At 39.7% G+C, this 19,996-nt stretch overlaps 1 protein-coding gene across 5 annotated transcripts in view; it reads left to right on the top strand.

Annotated features, from left to right (window-relative positions):
* Positions 1-14,810, top strand: part of TRPC3 (transient receptor potential cation channel subfamily C member 3) — a 90,801-nt gene extending 75,991 nt beyond the window's left edge. For all 5 annotated transcript variants that reach the window (XM_051819838.2, XM_051819839.2, XM_017347554.3 and 2 more), the window contains 2 exons: positions 10,308-10,383; positions 13,166-14,810. In XM_051819838.2, coding sequence (XP_051675798.1) covers positions 10,308-10,383; positions 13,166-13,308 — 219 coding nt within the window. In that variant the 3' untranslated portion in view covers positions 13,309-14,810. The remainder of the gene's footprint in view (positions 1-10,307; positions 10,384-13,165) is intronic.
* The last annotated feature ends 5,186 nt before the right edge of the window (positions 14,811-19,996 follow it).

Genomic DNA, 19,996 nt, shown 5'->3' on the forward strand with positions numbered 1-19,996 from the left:
CAAAATATTTCTTTAGAGACAGAAAATAGAATGTGCCTCTAGGGGCAACAAAGTTTCAAAATTGCTTTGATCAATGGCAGGATTTATATTAAAATTAATTATTAATAGCACGCTAAAATCTTTTATGTGTGTAAAAATCCTTTTTAAAAACTGGGGGTGACTTTTCTTGACAATATAAGGACTTGGAAGGATGATTATGATTGAATTTTTGCCAATTTTAGTGATGTTTTCTTGAGTACCTGTGCTACTTTCATTATTTCAAGTTGAAAGCAGACAGATGTGTTAAGGTGTATTGAGAACTAGGCTCTGTCTTACTCTGTCTGTGGTTCCTCTTGCAGCAGCTCTGCCTTTTTTTTGTCTTTTTTTCTTTTTGACAGGCAGAGTGGACAGTGAGAGAGAGAGACAGAGAGAGAAAGGTCTTCCTTTTGCCATTGGTTCACCCTCCAATGGCCGCCGAGGCCAGCATGCTGCAGCCAGCGCACCGCACTGATCCGATGGCAGGAGCCAGGATCCAGGTGCTTTTCCTGGTCTCCCATGGGGTGCAGGGCCCAAGCACCTGGGCCATCCTCCACTGCACTCCCTGGCCATAGCAGAGAGCTGGCCTGGAAGAGGGGCAACCGGGACAGAATCCGGCGCCCCAACCGGGACTAGAACCCGGTGTGCCGGCGCCGCATGGTGGAGGATTAGCCTATTGAGCCACGGCGCCGGCTAAGCAGCTCTGCTTTAACAACCAGCTTTGGTTGGGGAATACCTTAAGCCCAGGTAGTGCTCTAAGAGAAGGGGATCACTGCTTTACCGGAAACACTTGCAGTCTGTCTCTAAAGGGTGTAAGGAAAGAGAGGCAGAACAGAGAAGCGATAGGATATGAACTCACAGGCAAAGCAAATTTCTTTCAAGGGCAGTAAGTTCACAGGGGTGATCAACTGCTGGCATGCACACAGAGCGAGCACGAGGCAGGCTGGATCTTATATAAATCCGGTAGACTAAGGTAGACTAAGGGTCCAGAGGGGAGGACGGTGGGTGGAGCTGAGCTAGTTGGTACAGGTTTTTCTCAAAACTCTATGGGCCTTCCTCTCTGCTGGGACCAGTTGGCTGGAAAAGAATGCAGAGGGTGGGGTAGGGGACAATGCAGGGTGTGGGATTGAGCTGCTTTGAGAAAGAATGCAGGGGCAGAGGAGTCCTGGGAGTGAGGTGGGATGGGTTGTATCTGCTTTCAGACAAGCAGCTAGAATGGCTGAGGCCTATGTCCTTTCTCTGTCAAAGTGGACAAAATAAAGCATTCGCATGGCGCTTCAGTCGCAATGAGCTTCCTGGCGTGTTTAGGATAAGCCCTACTGTGCATGGTGTTAGGCTTTAAGATACAGTCCATGACTTCAAAAATCTCTCCACTGGAGTAAAAGAGCAATGTTGAGGTGAGGAAGAAGGAAAGGAAAGAAAAATGTAGGCCAACATTCACGCAACACTGTAATAAGACTTTGTAGTGTAGGTATGCCTCTATATGAAATGTAAATAAATCTAACTACAGTTAAATGAAATGGTAGGGGACCCAAAAGAGGAAATATTTGAAAGTCAATCAAGCGGTAGCAACAGCAAATATATTTTCTTGTTCCAAGGAACAGCACTTGGACCAGTGGCTAGAAGGTACAGTAAAGCAGATTTGTTCTCAGTACACAGGGATTGTTTGCTAACAGCTACAGTTGCCCAAAAATGGATTAAACTAGCTGTTTGGAAAAAGTACCAGACTCTGAATCACAGATGTTTATAAAGGGATTGTGTAAGGTGATCTGTCAGGAGTCTAATAATGAAAATATGAAAAAACGATGACTTTAAAGGTCCCTTCCCTGTTAAAACTTTACTCTGTACTTCTGAGTTCTTTGTCCAAATTACTTTGATTAGCACTTTTTAGGTTTCTCAAATTCATATCACAAAATCTACTGATGACATGTAGAATTAAATGAGAGAATGGATAGGAAAGTACGTGATAGAGTGCTTAGTAATTGCTAGTTTAACTGAATAAGTAAAAAGAAAAGCTTTGACTCCTCTTGGCAGGAAAATCTCCAACCACTTTTATCTTAATTCTTTCTCCCGGTTTAAAAGTCAACTTGAGTTTTGCTTGCAAGAAGAAATGTCTTCTGTAACTACTACCTGGTGTCTTCACCTGGCTACTGCTGTGGAGCGAGGTCTGATATGCATAGAAGCCAATACTGCAGCACCAGCTTTTGAACAAAGAATGGCTTTTTAGTGGGGGTCAGCTAGCAAAGAAGCTGGAATTGGGCTCAAATCAGTCTCCCCTTTCTCATGTCTGGGCGGGTGGTATGGGGAAGACAAGCAGGTATGCGGAAGCACTGGCTAGGCAATCTTTAATTGGGGGTGGAGGGTTTTGAACCAGGCCATTTATGGTAAGGCATAAGTGAGATGGAGCTCTGCACAGTATCTTCCAGGTCAAATGAGCCCTTAATCCCGAAAGGTTTCTGGCGTTCAGGTTCCGGTCATGCTCCCTGCTTATGTGGGAAGGAAATACTGGTTCCAAGATGTTCCTTAAGACTAAAAGCTTCCTCCCCTGTGCATACCCAGGTTACCTGCCCTGCGATTTGGGCTCTGTTGTATTTGAAAGGTGGCTTGGCATCCTGTTATTGATGGTTTAAACTGGTTCTGCTGTTACGGTGCCACTCAGTTACAGTTTTGGACTTTCTCTCTAGGCTTCCATACCCTGGACAGAAACAAAATCTATCATCTACTCTTTAAAGAGTGACTCACAGCCTCATCAAATCTAGCCTATTCCTGGAGGTTTGTGGAATGTGGAGCAGACTTCTATTGTGGTATTAAGCAAGGTGGCTGAGAGAGAAAAAAAGATGAAGCTGTTATGGGTCAGTTTAATTTTTGGAACTGGCTTTGAAGAGAGAAATTTAGGTAAACATAATGTTTACAATTGTATTTTTGACTACTCTGACTTTCATGGTCCTTGCTTACAGTATTGTTATTAAGGTGAGTGAATCAAGATTTGCTTGGGGGAGGGGAAGCATTGTTTGTCTAGTGACACTTGCCTCCCAGATCAGAGTGCTGGCTGCTTCCAATCCAGGTTCCTGCTAATGCTTCCTGGAGGCAGCAGATTATGGCTCAAGTGCTTGGCCCCCTGCCACCTACAGGGAAGATCCCAGGAGTTCCAGGCTCCTGTCTTTGGCTTGGCCCCACCCTAGTTGTGTGGGTGTGAACCAGTGGATGGAAAACGTCTCTCTCATCTCTTTCTCTCTCTGTCTCTCTCTGTCACTCTGCTTTTCAAGTAGTTGAAAATAAGTAAGTTAACATTTGAAAAAAGGTTTGCTTTACAGAGGGCAAGATGATAAACATAGAATAATAGTTATGTTAACTGAGTAATTTACATGTACTATCTCTTTCCAGTATTTCCATTATAGGTTAAGGCAGCAAGATTCCACAGCTTCTAAATGATTGTCACAATTCAAATCCAGGCAATTTGTACTTGCCACTCATGTTCTTAATTATGTTAAAGAAAGAGCTGGACAGTAAAATGGTAAAAACAGATTTTATTCAGGAGCTATTACAATAGGGGAAGGAGACCTTAAGGAGATTGTCTTTGCCAAAGCTTCCTGATTGAATGGAAATTGCTAATCTATGCCCCCTTCTCTGAGCTGAAGGTCATTTTGCAATTCACATGAATTATTTTTCCAACATGAACAAAAGGATAGATTATTACTAGCTGGTGCATCTCTGGGGAAAATGGTTTCAATCCAATATCAAGTATCTTCATGCCTTTTACAGAAGCTCCACCTTAGAGCAGTGGTGAATAAGTATATTTTAACTGTAAATATTAAGGTGAAAAATTTTATGGCGACGTGGCAAGCCTACAACATGCCAAAGTTTAAAAGGGAAAAATTTAATGTGACCATAATTTTCCCTATAAGTTAAAGACGAAATGAAAGTGAATATTTTCTCTTCAGTGAGGGGATTTGGCATGTAGCTTTGTTCAGAGTGTTTGTAGGGAACCTAAACTCTACATACACTTTAAAAATATTTTATTTTTGTATCATATTTGCTTCTGGCAGTAAATATAAGTTCACATAGACTTTTTCTTTTCTATATTTTTTACTTATTTGAGAGGCAGACAGAGAGAGCTCTTATCCACTGCTTCACTCTTCAAAGGCCTGCAACAGTGTGGGAAGTGGAGAGGGCTAGGTCAGGCTGAAGCTGGGAACTCAATCTAGGTCTCCCAAGTGAGTGGCAGGAACACAACTATTTGAGCCACTGCCTTCCAGGGTTAGAATTAGCAAGAAGTTGGAATGGGGACTGCAACTCAGGCACTACAGTAGGGGACACAGACAGTTTAACTTTTGGGTAAAACACTCGCCCCTATGTAAACTTTGTTTTTTTCAGAGAATATTATATAAATGTTTTAGAGAGGGTCTGTTGCAGTAGCACAGCTGATTAAAGCCATCTCCTGTAGCGCCAGCATCCCATTTGGGCACCAGTTTGCCACTTTGCCAGTTCAAGTCCTGGCTGTTCCACTTTCCATCCAGCTCTCTGCTATGGCCTGGGGAAGCAGCAGAAGATGGCCCAAGTGCTTGGGCCCCTGCACCCAAGTGGGAGAGCTGGATGAAGCTCCTTGCTCCTGACTTTCACCTGGCCCAGCCCCAGTCATTGCTGCCTTTTAGGGAATGCACCTTTTATCAGTGGATAAAAGAAAACTCATTTTAAAACTAGGCAGTGGTATTTGTTTTGAAACGTGTCTCCAAATCAAATCTGAAGGTCTTCTCCTTTCACCCACCTGTCCCCTGCTGAAGTCTTCTGTGGTTCTTGGGGTGTAGATGTGAGGAGACTGTAGTCAACCTGGCGTAGACCTTCCTGGTGCTCATCTCCTGTCTTATGAGCAGGCAGAAGGCAACACAGGGCAAGCATCTTTTCACCTGAGTTAGCCACAGCATGCAGGGTTTTCCTAGTTGTGTTGTTGAATTATGGGATCTGAGACCTTTCCCAATTAACCCACAAAAGACAGTCACAGATGCAAGGGCAAGAGGATTTATTGTTTTATTGCCAACAAAAACCAAAAAAAGCAGGTGTAGCCATATTAATATCAGACAAAATAAACTTTAATACAAAAACTGTTAAGAGAGACAAAGAGGGACACTATATAATGATTAAGGGTTCAATTCAACAGGAAGATGTAACTATTATAAATGTATATGCACCTAATTACAGGGCACCGGGCTATTTAAAAGATATGTTAAGGGACTTAAAGGGAGATTTAGATTCCAATACAATAGTACTGGGGGACTTCAATACTTCACTCTCAGAAATAGACAGATCATCCGGACAGAAGATCAACAAGGAAACAGCAGATTTAATTGACACTATTGCCCAAATGGATCTAACAGATATCTACAGAACTTTCAACCCTACATCTACAGACTTCACATTCTTCTCAGCAGCGCATGGAACCTTCTCTAGGATTGACCACATACTAGGCCATAAAGCAAGTCTCAGCAAATTTAAAAGAATTAGAATCATACCATGCAGCTTCTCAGACCACAGCGGGATGAAGCTGGAAATTAGCAACTCAGGAAACCCCAGAAAGTATGCAAACACATGGAGACTGAACAACATGCTCCTGAATGAACACTGGGTCATTCAAGAAATCAAAAGAGAAATCAAAAACTTTCTGGAAGTAAATGAAGACAACAACACAACATATCAAAACTTATGGGATACAGCAAAAGCAGTATTGAGAGGCAAATTTATAGCAATAGGTGCCTATACCAAGAAATTGGAAAGGTACCAAATAAATGAGCTTTCAGCGCACCTCAAGGACCTAGAAAAACTGCAGCAAACCAAACCCAAATCTAGTAGGAGAAGAGAAATAATTAAAACCAGAGAAGAAATTAACAGGATTGAATCCAAAAAAACATTACAAAAAATCAGCCAAGCGAGAAGCTGGTTTTTTGAAAAAATAAACAAAATTGACACCTCATTGGCCCAACTAACTAAAAAAAGAAGAGAAAAGACCCAAATCAATAAAATCAGAGATGAAAAAGGAAACGTAACAACAGACACCACAGAAATAAAAAGAATCATCAGAAATTACTACAAGGACCTGTATGCCAGCAAACAGGAAAACCTATCAGAAATGGATAGATTCCTGGACACATGCAATCTACCAAAATTGAACCATGAAGACATCGAAAACCTAAATAGACCCATAACTGAAACAGAAATTGAAACAGTAATAAAGACCCTCCCAACAAAGAAAAGCCCAGGACCAGATGGATTCACTGCTGAATTCTACCAGACATTTAAAGAAGAACTAATCCCATTTCTTCTCAAACTATTCAGAACAATCGAAAAAGAGGGAATCCTCCCAAATTCTTTCTATGAAGCCAGCATCACCTTAATCCCTAAGCCAGAGAAAGATGCAGCACTGAAAGAAAATTACAGACCAATATCCCTGATGAACATAGACGCAAAAATCCTCAATAAAATTCTGGCCAATAGAATACAACAACACATCAGGAAAATCATCCACCCAGACCAAGTGGGATTCATCCCTGGTATGCAGGGATGGTTCAACATTCGCAAATCAATCAATGTGATTCACCACATTAACAGACTGCAGAAGAAAAACCATATGGTTATCTCAATTGATGCAGAGAAAGCATTTGATAAAATTCAACACCCTTTCATGATGAAAACTCTAAGCAAATTGGGTATAGAAGGAACATTCCTCAATATAATCAAAGCAATTTATAAAAAACCCACAGCCAGCATCCTATTGAATGGGGAAAAGTTGGAAGCATTTCCACTGAAATCTGGCACCAGGCAGGGATGCCCACTCTCACCACTGCTATTTAACATAGTTCTGGAAGTTTTAGCCAGAGCCATCAGACAAGAAAAAGAAATCAAAGGAATACAAATCAAGAAGGAAGAAGTCAAACTATCCCTCTTTGCAGACGATATGATTCTGTACTTAGAGGATCCAAAGAACTCTACTAAGAGACTATTGGAACTCATAGAGGAGTTTGGCAAAGTGGCAGGATATAAAATCAATGCACAAAAATCAACAGCCTTTGTATACACAAGCAATGCCATGACTGAGAAAGAGCTGCTAAGATCAATCCCATTCACAATAGCTACAAAAACAATCAAATACCTTGGAATAAACTTAACCAAGGACGTTAAAGATCTCTACGATGAAAATTACAAAACCTTAAAGAAAGAAATAGAAGAGGATACCAAAAAATGGAAAAATCTTCCATGCTCATGGATTGGAAGAATCAACATCATCAAAATGTCCATTCTCCCAAAAGCAATTTATAGATTCAATGCAATCCCAATCAAGATACCAAAGACATTCTTCGCAGATCTAGAAAAAATGATGCTGAAATTCATATGGAGGCACAAGAGACCACGAATAGCTAAAGCAATCTTGTACAACAAAAACAAAGCCGGAGGCATCACAATACCAGACTTCAGGACATACTACAGGGCAGTTGTAATCAAAACAGCATGGTACTGGTACAGAAACAGATGGACAGACCAATGGAACAGAATTGAAACACCAGAAATCAACCCAAACATCTACAGCCAACTTATATTTGATCAAGGATCTAAAACTAATTCCTGGAGCAAGGACAGTCTATTCAATAAATGGTGCTGGGAAAACTGGATTTCCACGTGCAGAATCATGAAGCAAGACCCCTACCTTACACCTTACACAAAAATCCACTCAACGTGGATTAAAGACCTAAATCTACGTCCTGACACCATTAAGTTATTAGAGAACATTGGAGAAACCCTTCAAGATATTGGCACAGGCAAAGAATTTCTGGAAAAGACCCGGGAGGCACAGACAGTCAAAGCCAAAATCAACTATTGGGATTGCATCAAATTGAGAAGTTTCTGTACTGCAAAAGAAACAGTCAGGAGAGTGAAGAGACAACCGACAGAATGGGAAAAAATATTTGCAAACTATGCAACAGATAAAGGGTTAATAACCAGAATCTACAAAGAGATCAAGAAACTCCACAAAAACAAAACCAACAACCCACTTAAGAGATGGGCCAAGGACTTCAATAGACATTTTTCAAAAGAGGAAATCCAAATGGCCAACAGGCACATGAAAAAATGTTCAAGGTCACTAGCAATCAGGGAAATGCAAATCAAAACCACAATGAGGTTTCACCTCACCCCGGTTAGAATGGTTCACATACAGAAATCTACCAACAACAGATGCTGGCGAGGATGTGGGGAAAAAGGGACACTAACCCACTGTTGGTGGGAATGCAAACTGGTCAAGCCACTATGGAAGTCAGTCTGGAGAATCGTCCTATATTCTTCTATTTCACTTGTCCTTGGCATCTAGTGGGACAACTAAGGTTATAATTTCTACTTCCTTAAAACTAAGGTGTATATTCTGTTCTTACTGTACTTGATTTCTCATTCAGGCCCTTTTCCCCCTTTCCTTTATTATATTTTAACTGTGATATTTGATACATGCACAAGAATGTATGGTACACGTAATAAACTATGAAGCATGAGCAGATGCACACCTATGAAACCACCACTTTACCTGACAAAGATAACATTGCTCATTGCTGTTTTCTACTTACATGTTATGCTCTGTCCCATCCCTGTGCCTTCACTGAAGAGGAAATCACTGTCCTGAAGTGGGGATTTCTTATCTTCTTGTTACGGCATTCTTTTCAAATATGTTTATTTTATAAGTAGATAATCCTAAAAATGTATCACACAGATGTATTTGTCGTTGAGCTTCATAAGAATAGTGTCATACTCCATGCAGTCTTCTGCAACTGGAATTTTTCAATCAGCATGGTGCTTCTAAGGCTCATCCACACTGTGTCTGTGGCTGTGGTTCATTAATTTTGTTAATGAACAAATGACATTACACTGTGTGCTCTACTACAATTTTTGGTCTATTCTTGTGTTGGTGTGTGTTTAGATTGTTTCCAGTTTTTGCTCTTTGGAATAGGGTTGCTGTAAGTATCACTGTTATGTTTCTGGGTTTATGTGTGCAAAGCTTCTCTAGGTTCTATACCAAAGGATGGGCTTTTGAAGAAAGGGTTTGCATATGTTCAACTTGAAAAGATAATAACAAATTATATTCAAAGTGATCGGTCTACTTATACTCATGCCAGTGAAGTATGAACATTCTCATTGATTCATATACTCTCCAACACTAGGCATTATCAAATTTATTTTCCCTTTATGAGATGCAAATTTTTATCTGCTTTTAGTCATAATTTGTATTTCCACAAGCAAAAAGCTTCCTAAACTTATTGAGCATTCACATTTTTGCTTCAGGGAAATGACTCTTTTGTCCATTTTAAAATTTGGTTCAGGTCTTGTCATTCAAGTAAAGTTCTTTATATATTTGGATCCAAATTATTTGTCAGTTATAATTATTTACAGCATTTTCTCACAGTTTGTAGCTTGCATTGTTACTTCCTTTATGATATTTTAAAAATTTGATTGAAATTGAATTTATTAGTATTTTGTATTATGATTAAAATTTATTTTGTTTTTTTAAAAAAATCTAGCTTTACCTTGAAATATATTCCCTTATATTTCCTTTTAAAGGATTCAGAAACTTTGTCTTTCATACTTAAAAGGCATGTGGAACTAATTTTTTATTCATGGTATATGAGATAGGGTTCCAGTTTAATTTTTTCCATATGTATAAATAATTTCCTGTAGGATAATTCTCCTGTCAGAGCATTTATTTAGATTGAAAAAGAGTCACTCTCTATATAAGGCTGTGAGAGATAAGCATGCAATATAACAGAACATATAATACTCTAAAAACATATCATATTGGTATTTATACAGAACTTAAAGATACTAGAAAGATATACACAAAAAAAGTTAATATCTTTAGATAGATATTGTAGTTATCAATGGTTTTATTCCTTTTGTTCTCTATATCTCCAAATTCTCTGTATTCGTATTTGCTTTTAAATGGAAAACAATAAGGTAGGTTGTGTGCATAGGTCATAATGTAGGGTCAGTGTGCCTTAAAGAAAGTTGAAATGTTCCAGCTTAACTTTGTTTTGAAAGCTTCTATTCCTGGGGTGGGGAGAAGAGGCTGTTTGTGGATTATGCAATGTCTCAGCAGGTGAAAAAGATTAAGTTTTAAATCCTGGGTAATTCTCCTGTAAATAGTGACATACAATTCTTCTCCCCTAAGTTGTTTGTTTTACAGGTATTTAAGGTTCTTTGGAGAATGAGATTCAGGGTCCTTATGTGTATCATTGGTGATATGACCATTTCTTTTTGCCCAACAGCAGATAATGAAAAGACTTATAAAACGATATGTTTTGAAAGCACAAGTAGACAAAGAAAATGATGAAGTTAATGAAGGTAAGCATCTCCAAGATGAGAAATGTCCTTTAGTAATGAACTTAATGATCTTGGAAAACATCATATTGAAGCATACTTTAAAAACTCAATCTCTTGGTTGGAGCCAGCATTGTGGCCTACTGGGTTAGGCTGCCACCTGCAATACTGGCATTCCGTATGGGTGCTGGTTCAAATCCCTGCTGCTCTATTTCCAATCCAGCTCCCTGCTAATGGCCTGGTAAAAGCAGCAGAAGATGGCCCAAGTACTTGGGCTCCTGCCACCTACTTGGGAGACCTGGATGTAGCTCCTGGTTCCTGGCTCCTGGCTTTGGCCTGGCCCAGCCCTGACCATTGTGGCCATTTGGGGAATGAATCAGAGGATGGAAGATCTCTCTCTGTCTCTCCCTCTCTCTGTGTAACTCTGCTTTTCAAATAAATGATTTTTTTTTTGACAGGCAGAGTGGATAGTGAGAGAGAGACAGAGAGAAAGGTCTTCCTTTTGCTGTTGGTTCACCCTCCAATGGCCACCACGACTGGCGTGCTGTGGCCGGCACACCGCGCTGATCCGAAGGCAGGAGCCAGGTGCTTCTTCTGGTCTACCATGTGGGTGCAGGCCCCAAGGACTTGGGCCATCCTCCACTGCCTTCCTGGGCCATAGCAGAGAGCTGGCCTGGAAGAGGGGCAACTGGGACAGAATCCGGCACCCCGACGGGCACTAGAACCCGGTGTGCTGGCGCCACTAGGTGGAGGATTAGCCTATTGAGCCGCGGCGCCGGCCAATAAATTAGTTCTTAAAAAAAAAAAAAAAAAAAAACAACAACAACAACAAAAACAAAACCACCCAATCTCAGTTTGCCATTAGGGTTCCTAAGATTGACAGCAGAATATTATGGTACATTTTGAAAATTCCATCTTTCTAAAGAAACAGTTATTAAAAATGTTGATCAGAGGAAATTTATCTTAGAGTTCTCCAACTGATGCTTAGAATGTAAAGGCTGCCATGTTTTTAGGGTTTTTAAATCCTTACATAGGTAGTCAGTAGTAATCAGTTTTTTTAGTGACTTTGTGTTAGTGTGAACATCTTTCCAGTGGCATAGGTAAAAGAACACTTGATTCAGAATTCACAGTCTCCAGAAGACCCTCTGCTTGGTGTCCAGATACAAATACTCAAACTGTTTTTGAATGTGACTCTTCTCCATGGCTCGTCATCCAAGCATACCTATTATTCAAGGCAGATCCGAGGCAGGGCATCTATGTGGACTACAAAAGTTTTTTCATTGAAGACTGAAGGGTAGAGCCAAAGTTCAGTCCCAGAGTTGGAAAGAAATCAACTTGGGAGCAATACGTTGTCCTAAAAATGGAAACTGTTCCAATGAGATGCCATCAGATCTGTCTGACTGGCGAGAGAAGGGCTAAATTTTTGCGGTAAAATTGTTGATGAGCTTTTTTTCTTCTTAAGATTTATTTATTTATTTGACAGCCAGAATGTCTGAGAGAGAGACTGAGACAGAGAGAAAGAAACCTTCCATTTGCTGGTTCACTCCCCAAATAGCAACCATGGCCCAGCCTGCCCCAGGCTGGGCCAGGCTGAAGGCAGGAGCTTGGAACTCCATCTGGGTCTCTCACATGTGTGGCAGGAGTCCAAGCACTTAAGCCATCTTCCACTGTTTGCCCAGGCTCATTAACAGGGAGCTGGATCAGAAGTGGAGCACCGCCCCCCCCCAAAAAAAAGTGAAGCAGCTAGGACTTGAACCAGCACTCCTACAGGATGCTGGCATTGCAGGTGGTGGCCTAACCTGCTGCACCACAATGCTGGCCCTTATGTGTATTCGTGAGGGATACTTAAAATTACTTAAAATTAAAAGGTTCTGCTTTCTATATAGTAGAACAAAGAAATTGTACTTTAATGCATCATAAAGATATAGGAAATGTCCTCAAAGATGCCTTTTGCATTCTATTATACTATGAAAAGCTAAGTCAAAGTACCAATGAGTTAAAGAATAATTTCTGAGATTTAAGATAATTTCCTGCCCAACTTTATTTTCAAGGTCATTAGCTTATCTGCATTACAGTCCCTCACAAGAGAATCCAGTTTTAATTGCAATCTAACTATGCTCAAAATACTGCCAGACTGAATTATGGGTGCATTTGTGTTTCAATAGACAAAGCTCCCCTGTTCTCTCCAGAGAGTATGGAGTGTGTGCATGGCCAGAAGGTTCACATATACACCCCCTAGTGTCACTGTTGTGTGTTATTTCCTTATGCACCGATTCTCTGTGTCACACAAACCATGTGTTCCTTGACCCCATTTTCGTTATTATTGCCTTCCTAATAAACACCCCTAATCTTTCTCCTTTCCTTTCCTCCCTTCAATATTTACTTCCTCTGTGTGGGTAGTGCCTGTAAAATAGACTGATTTGATTTTTGATGTAGTTTAGTTTTGCTGGGATTCCCTTTGAGCCTAGTAACAGGGGGAGCTCGATGAAGGTGTCAAACCCTATGCTTGAAGGAGACAAGGGTACTCCTTATAGACAGAAAGGAGATACCCTGGTTGTAGAGCAGTTATCAGAGACTCATGCTGTGTGAACAGTTGAGTGAGCCAAAGGATACTACTTAATGCTGAATTTTACTATTAAAAATATAGTTGGACTATATGTAAAACATTTTAAAGGAAAGAAATTGAAAATGTTAACTTGGAGACTTTTTGAAATAACTGTATTCATATATATGAATTTCACTGTTTTCTAAGTCCAAAGAGCAAATTATCAACTAAATATGTTTATTTTTAATACAAATACTCTAGGTGAATTGAAAGAAATCAAGCAAGATATCTCCAGCCTGCGTTATGAACTTTTGGAAGACAAGAGCCAAGCAACTGAGGAATTAGCCATTCTCATTCATAAACTCAGTGAGAAACTGAATCCCAGCATGCTGAGATGTGAATGATGCACCCACCTGGAATCATGGCTTTGACTATAGCACAAATGTTGGCAATAATATTTCTAAGTATGAAATACTTGAAAAATGATGGTGTAAAGTTTTAGCGTTAACTACCTTTATCATGTGAATCTTTAAAAGTTAGGTCTTAATGATTTTCTTGTTTTATCACATTAAAATGCATTTAATTGTCTGCCTTGACATTGCAAACAATGCCATACCATTGTATTTAAAAGCCCAATATTGCCTACATCTCTGATGTTTTTGTTCATTTTAGATATCATGTAATTCTTTGCACTACCTGTTTGCCTCCAAGAGACTATAAAGTCCTTGGGACAGGGACCATGTCTTATTCATCTTTGTGTCTCCAGCATCTAGGACAGTGCCTGGTACATAGTAGGTGCTCAATAAATGTTGTTGAAACCAACTGAACTGCCAATAAAATATAAATAAAAATAAAGAGTCATCACTATGTAGCATATCTTCCCTTGTCCAAGTGCTGAAAGATTTTTTTTTTTTTTAATATAGAAACTGAAGAAATTTTACAACCAGCCACAACTAGGTGAGATTTTCTTGGAATTTTAGCATCAATGATAATCCTAGAACCAATGAGCCAAGTGAAGAATTTAACAAGAAATGAATTAGAAAATATAATGACATATTTAAGTTTCATAGAATTATTCAAAACAACACATTAAAATTTTTTCTAAAATATATACTGTTTGCTTTCTGTGTTAGACTTCCATTTGTTGTTTTTGAGTAATGTAAATTTTGTCAGTGGGTGGTGAGGGTTTTTTTAAGTTGGGTGTTATGCAAAGTTGTATTCTGTAATAACCTCCTAACATCTGCCTCTGATATTTTAATAAACAAAATAAGAGAAAAGACTGACTTCATATCTTGCCCATTAGTTTTGGGCAAGAGTTTTGAGGATTTGCTCATGGGAAGAAGTAGAAAAGAGCAGTGACTGTGTAGAAAGACATGGCCAGGCAACACCAGGTCTGTTCTGCTTCCTTTTGAGGCCTCTCTCGCCATCATCAAAGATAATTACTGACATCTTTTTTCTAATAAAAGGGTTCCAATTCTACTTTCTGCACAGAGTGGTCTGTACTGTGTCTGAATTTGACTGACTACATGACTGAACTGAATACTGGTAACTACAACACCTCATGATGTTAATAGGAAAGGACTTTAACACTGTAAAGAGCTTTAGCAGTCTTAAAAACCATGATACTTCAAAATAGTTAGGTTCACACCAGGAAGGCTTTCCAGATATTTCAAAGGTAAAATTGAATGTTAAATGGAACTACATAAAATTCTTTAAAAATTACTTCTGAATCTCTAATTTTTTGAGAGTCAAAACAAATTTAAAACTTTATACATCTTTTGCTACCATTATAAAATATTTCATTAGCTTTTGTGCTATGCTAATACTATTTGAAACACTTTTCAAATTTAATGTATTTCATGTTATGCCTCTGAACTGAATAAAATATTGAATTTTTCCATTGTTATGTTACTATACTTTCTATTAAAATGGTGAAGACATGAAGTTTCTGTAATAGATGATACTTTGAGTTTTGTAGTATAGTTTAGGATTCCATGTGTGGGAGTTTTTGCTTGTAGCTAGGGAACATAATAAGTAATTTTTATATTTGAGGTTGGAAAAAATGCTCAGTGAAAAGTGGCAGATTTGAGTGGGGACAATTAGCCAGAGATCCTTGGAATTTGGAGATCAGAGAGGTATGAAGATGAAATTTATGGCATCCACACCATGGGTGTACATAGGTGGCTTTTTTTTTTTTTTTTTTTTTTTTTTGGTCCATGCCTCCCACAACTGTAGCACTGTTAACACAGGGGTTTTATTTACTAAACTATATGCAGCTGACATATTTGAGATATTTCACCTTTCTTCTTCTCCATGGTTTCCAGATAATAGGAAGAAAGATATAACAAAGTGTAGTAGGTGCCGTTGATGATACTGATGGTCTGCCCAGCTCCCTTCTACTGGGCCAATGCACCTGCTGTCTCCCAGCTACTCCTCAGCAGCTAATCACTTCCCCGGGGAGTTGCCCTCAACTGAAAGGAAAAGAAGCAAACTTGTCTTGGGTTCTACACCTCCTGCTCCCCAGAGCCAGTCAGACTGGGGTAGGGCATAAAAAACTGCCATCCTCCCCCTTCTTTTTTAAGATTATTTATTTGAAAGAGTTAGAGAGAGGGAGAGGAAGAGAGAGGGTTTCCAGCTGCTGGTCCAGCCCCATGTGGCAACAATGGTGAGGGCTGGGCCAGGCTGAAGCCAGGAGCCAGGAGCTTCTTCCAGATCTCCCACGTGGTTGCCAGGGCCCACACACTTGGGCCATTCTCCACTGCTTTCCCAGATACATTAGCAGGGAACTGGATAGGAAATATAGCAGGTGGGGCTCGAACCTGCACTCCTATGGAATGCTGACATCACTGGTGGTGGCTTAACACTCCATGCTGCAATCCCAGCCCAAAGCTGGTTCCCTTGACTCAAGGTTGAGCCAACCTTTCCATGTAATTCCTGCTTTAGAGCCCATGAAAGCATTAGGCTGAAGCCAGATTCAGACTGAAATGGTATCTCTGTTGCTTCATTCCCCACCTTTTCCTGCTCTCCTTCTCTTTTTCCTGAGGGCATTCCTTCAATGAATCACTGCATTCAAATCTTGTTAGTTGTTGTTAAATGGTAAGGCATTAATGTGGCACCATAGGGCAAGGTGAGGTTTAATACTTCTAAGATTAAAGATAGCTCAGGGTCAGCAAGTCCTTGCTTTACTCATTGTAACAGGTCTGTCAGGAAAGCAGAGCTCAGAGAAGGTGGGACAGCATGGAGAAGGGAGCATTTTAACAGGACCAAAGCACCTTACCTAGAAAAGGATGTCAAGGTGCTTCCAGTTAATTAGAAGATTGTCAAAGCCCTGTGATTTTTCTTGTACAGAGATGTACTTTTTGGCTGTTTGCTATTCTCACTTCTTTTCTCTGTTACAGATAAGGTAAAGGAACAAGTTTGGCACTTTATAAAGTGCCTGCTGCATTACACTTACTGAGTACTCTTGCTTTTATGTAATTCATGGTCTGTTGAAAAGCTTGGATTCATAGACTCGAAGTAAAAGTGGGTACTGTGAAAAGTGGTATCCAGTGTCTTCAAAGAGTTCTGTGCACTCTAAGAACTTAGAAATGGCCTAAGTATGTTGTGGTTATTACAAGAAAACTAGTCCAATTTAGGATAACTGAATTGTCCAACCATCGCCAATATTTTTATATTCCAAATGTGTCAGTCAAATAAAAGCAGTTTTTATAAACAGGAAGGTAAATTGCCTGATGGACAATTGCTACAGAGAACTGAAGCTATAGTAATGAATTGTGGCCTGGGACAATTCGCTTCACTTCTCCTGTCTTCCTAACTAGTTAAGTCCCAACAGGTTGGGAACCCTACATGCAGGGTTCCTGGTTTCTGGGTCAGGGGTGGGAGGTCATAGAGGTGGTTCAGGGAGTTGATACCATCATTCAAGATGGTAATGATTGGCATTACTGTCTCTATTTTTTTTTAAAAAACAGATCAACCAGCTGGCGCCGCGGCTCAATAGGCTAATCCTCCGCCTGTGACACCGGCACCCCGGGTTCTAGTTCTGGTCGGGGCACCGGATTCTGTCTTGGTTGCTCCTCTTCCAGTCCAGCTCTCTGCTGTGGCCCGGGAGTGCAGTGGAGGATGCCCCAAGTCCTTGGGGCCTGCACCCACATGGTAGACCAGGAGAAGCACCTGGCTCCTGGCTTCGGATCAGCGCGGTGCAGTGGCCACAGTGGCCATTGGGGGGTGGGTGAACTGGCCGAAAAAAGGAAGACCTTTCTCTCTGTCTCTCTCTCTCACTGTGCACTCTGCCTATCAAAAAAAAAAAAAAAATCCACCTTATATGGGCTTCTATAAATTATTTTCCTTTAAAACAAGAGTTTCAGAGTTTCCAAATTTGTTCTATGTGTTAATGAAAACTAGTGTGTATGCTTATGACTCAGACACTCAGCAGATCACCACTATGTTGATAGTTTTGACTTAAATGCAATTTAAATTGCTTTTTTTTAAAGAGATATTTTTGTTTTTATTTATTTGAAAGGCAGAGTTACAGAGAGAGGTAGAGAAAGAGAGAGAGAGAGAGAGGTCTTCCATCCATTGGTTCATTTCCCAAATGGCTGCAGTGACTGGCACTGAGTCAGGTCAAAGCCAGGAGCCAGGAGTTTCCTCTATCTCCTACACGGATGCAGAGGACAAAGCACTTAGGCTGTCCTCCACTGCTTTCCAAGGCCATTAGTAGGGAAGTGGAACAGGTGGGACTCGAATCGGCACCCATATGGGATGCTGGCACTGCAAGGGTTTAACCCGTTGTACCACAGTGCTAGCCCCTTAAATTGCTTGTATTTTTAACCATTTTAATTTTTTACTCATAATTATGGCTTTAATACCACAACACAAGGCTATAGATTAATGAGGTGCATACCAAATTCTGCAACTTTATCTCAAGGTGATCTTTATCATGGCCAAGAAGAAATCATCTGTTGGTTTTCAGGTAAAACACCAAGTTGTCTCTAGGACCTTAAAGCATGTTTACAAAGAAAAAATACAGTGGCCATTTTGTATAACTTGGCATTCCTGTATTATGAATGAAAACTTCCCACCTGCTGATTTTTTGAGACATGCTTAACATTAGTAGTTTGAAACCTTTGCTGATCTTTTAGAACCAAAACAGAACATACAGAATAAAGTACTTGCTTTTTTATATGAAAAATGACAAAATTTCAAATATCATTTTGCAAACTCTTTTCATCTATTTTTGAGGCAATGTCATGGCCTTATTTTAGTGTTTCAAAATAATGTGATTTCAAAATAAATTCTTTTGCACAATTAATTTAAACAGTGGGCATCACTTGTTAAATAGAAACTAAAAATTGCCAGTATTTGTCTTTGTTACAAACATTGTAAAGATCACATAAAGATGAATTTCATAATACTATCTTAAATACTATAGCAATTTAAAGTAAAACAGCTTTTCTTTAAAAATTACCTTTCAATCATATAAAATGAAAAATGAGACAATTATTAAAATCCCTAAAGACTTCTAAAGATTATATAGTACTTGGAAATATTATACAGTGGCATGAAGGGCTGTTGTTGTGGCATAGTGGGTAAGGCTGCCACCTTTGACTCTGGAGTCACATATGGGTACCAGTTTGTGTTCTGGCTCTCCACTTTTGATCCAGCTCCCTGTGAATGCACCCGAGAAAATGCCGAAGATGGCCCACATGCTTGAGCCCCAGCACCTATGTGAAAGACCTGGATGAAGTTCCTGGCCCAGCCCTGGCCATGGCAGCTATCTGGGGAGTGAACCAGTGGATGGAAGATCCCTCTCTCTGTCTCTCCCTCTCTCTTTGTGACTTACAAATAAATAAGTAAATATTAAAAAAGAAAAAATAAAGTGCCATGAAAGGGGTTTGTGAATCCAAGTGGGAAAACATTGACGGTTCCTAAAATCTGATCCAGCCGTAGAATACGCTTCATATTCCCCTCAAAAGGTTGTTTTCTAAAAAATAATTTCCACTTAATCCAGCTTTTATTATTTTGATTGTTTGTTAAAATGAAAATAAAAAAGTAGTAAAAATGATATCCATAGCACTTTCCCTAAGTTGTTAGCATGCATTGTCAGGGCCTGAGAAGGGACACAGAAAAATCATCCATGGGAGGAGCTGGTGCCCGCTGACATAGCCCAGCCTTTATCAGTACCTTGCAATCCGAAGCCAGGAGCCAGGAGCCAGGAGCTTCTTCCAGGTCTCCCACGAAAGTGCAGGGACCCAAGGATTCGGCCATCTTCTACTGCTTTCCCAGGCCATAGCAGAGAGCTGGATTGGAAGTAGAACAGCCGGGTCTCAAACCAGCACCCATATGGGATGCTGGTGCTTCAGGCCAGGGCATTAACCCACTGAGCCACAACACCGGCCCCAAACAATTTTTGATGCATTTCTTAATACCCCTTTCACATAATTGTAATCATGTAATCCCCTGCTTTGTGTCCTCTTTGGCTATTTTCTGAATGCTTTCTAAATTGTTATATAGTCTTCATTGTATTCCCTTTCAATGGCTATGTAATAGTCCACAAAGTGGATGGATCCACCATTTCCTATTTTTGGACAGTTAGGTCCCTATTTTAAATAATGCTTCAAATGACCTCTTACCTACTTTATCTTGTTTCCATAGACTAAGTATTCCCATTGGGACTACAGGGTGAAAATATAGCCACACATTCATAGGTATGGATACATATGGCTAAGCTGCTTTTGAAAAGCATCTTATTATGGTTTAAAATATCACAGCTGAGCACAAGTTTCCTTTACACAATATTGTGTCATCATTTACATTTTTTCTAATTTGAAAGGCAAAATAAAAAGTATTATGCTTTAATATTACTGATTACAAGGTAATAGATTTCAATGATTATTCAATATCTATTTTCTTTATGAATTATGTATGTTTTGTATTTGTTATTGGAATTACTGTATTTCTTTTAATCATTAATTTCTATAAAGTTTTCAAAGGTTAATTCTTTGCACATATTTTTCCCCTTTTGGCTTACCTTTAGACATCTTTGTGACACATCCGAATGTGTAATCTTCCTTTTTATGTCTCTTCTTTCCTCTT

Source organism: Oryctolagus cuniculus, chromosome 8 (genome assembly GCF_964237555.1).
Source record: "Oryctolagus cuniculus chromosome 8, mOryCun1.1, whole genome shotgun sequence".
Classification (NCBI taxonomy): Eukaryota; Metazoa; Chordata; class Mammalia; order Lagomorpha; family Leporidae; genus Oryctolagus; species Oryctolagus cuniculus.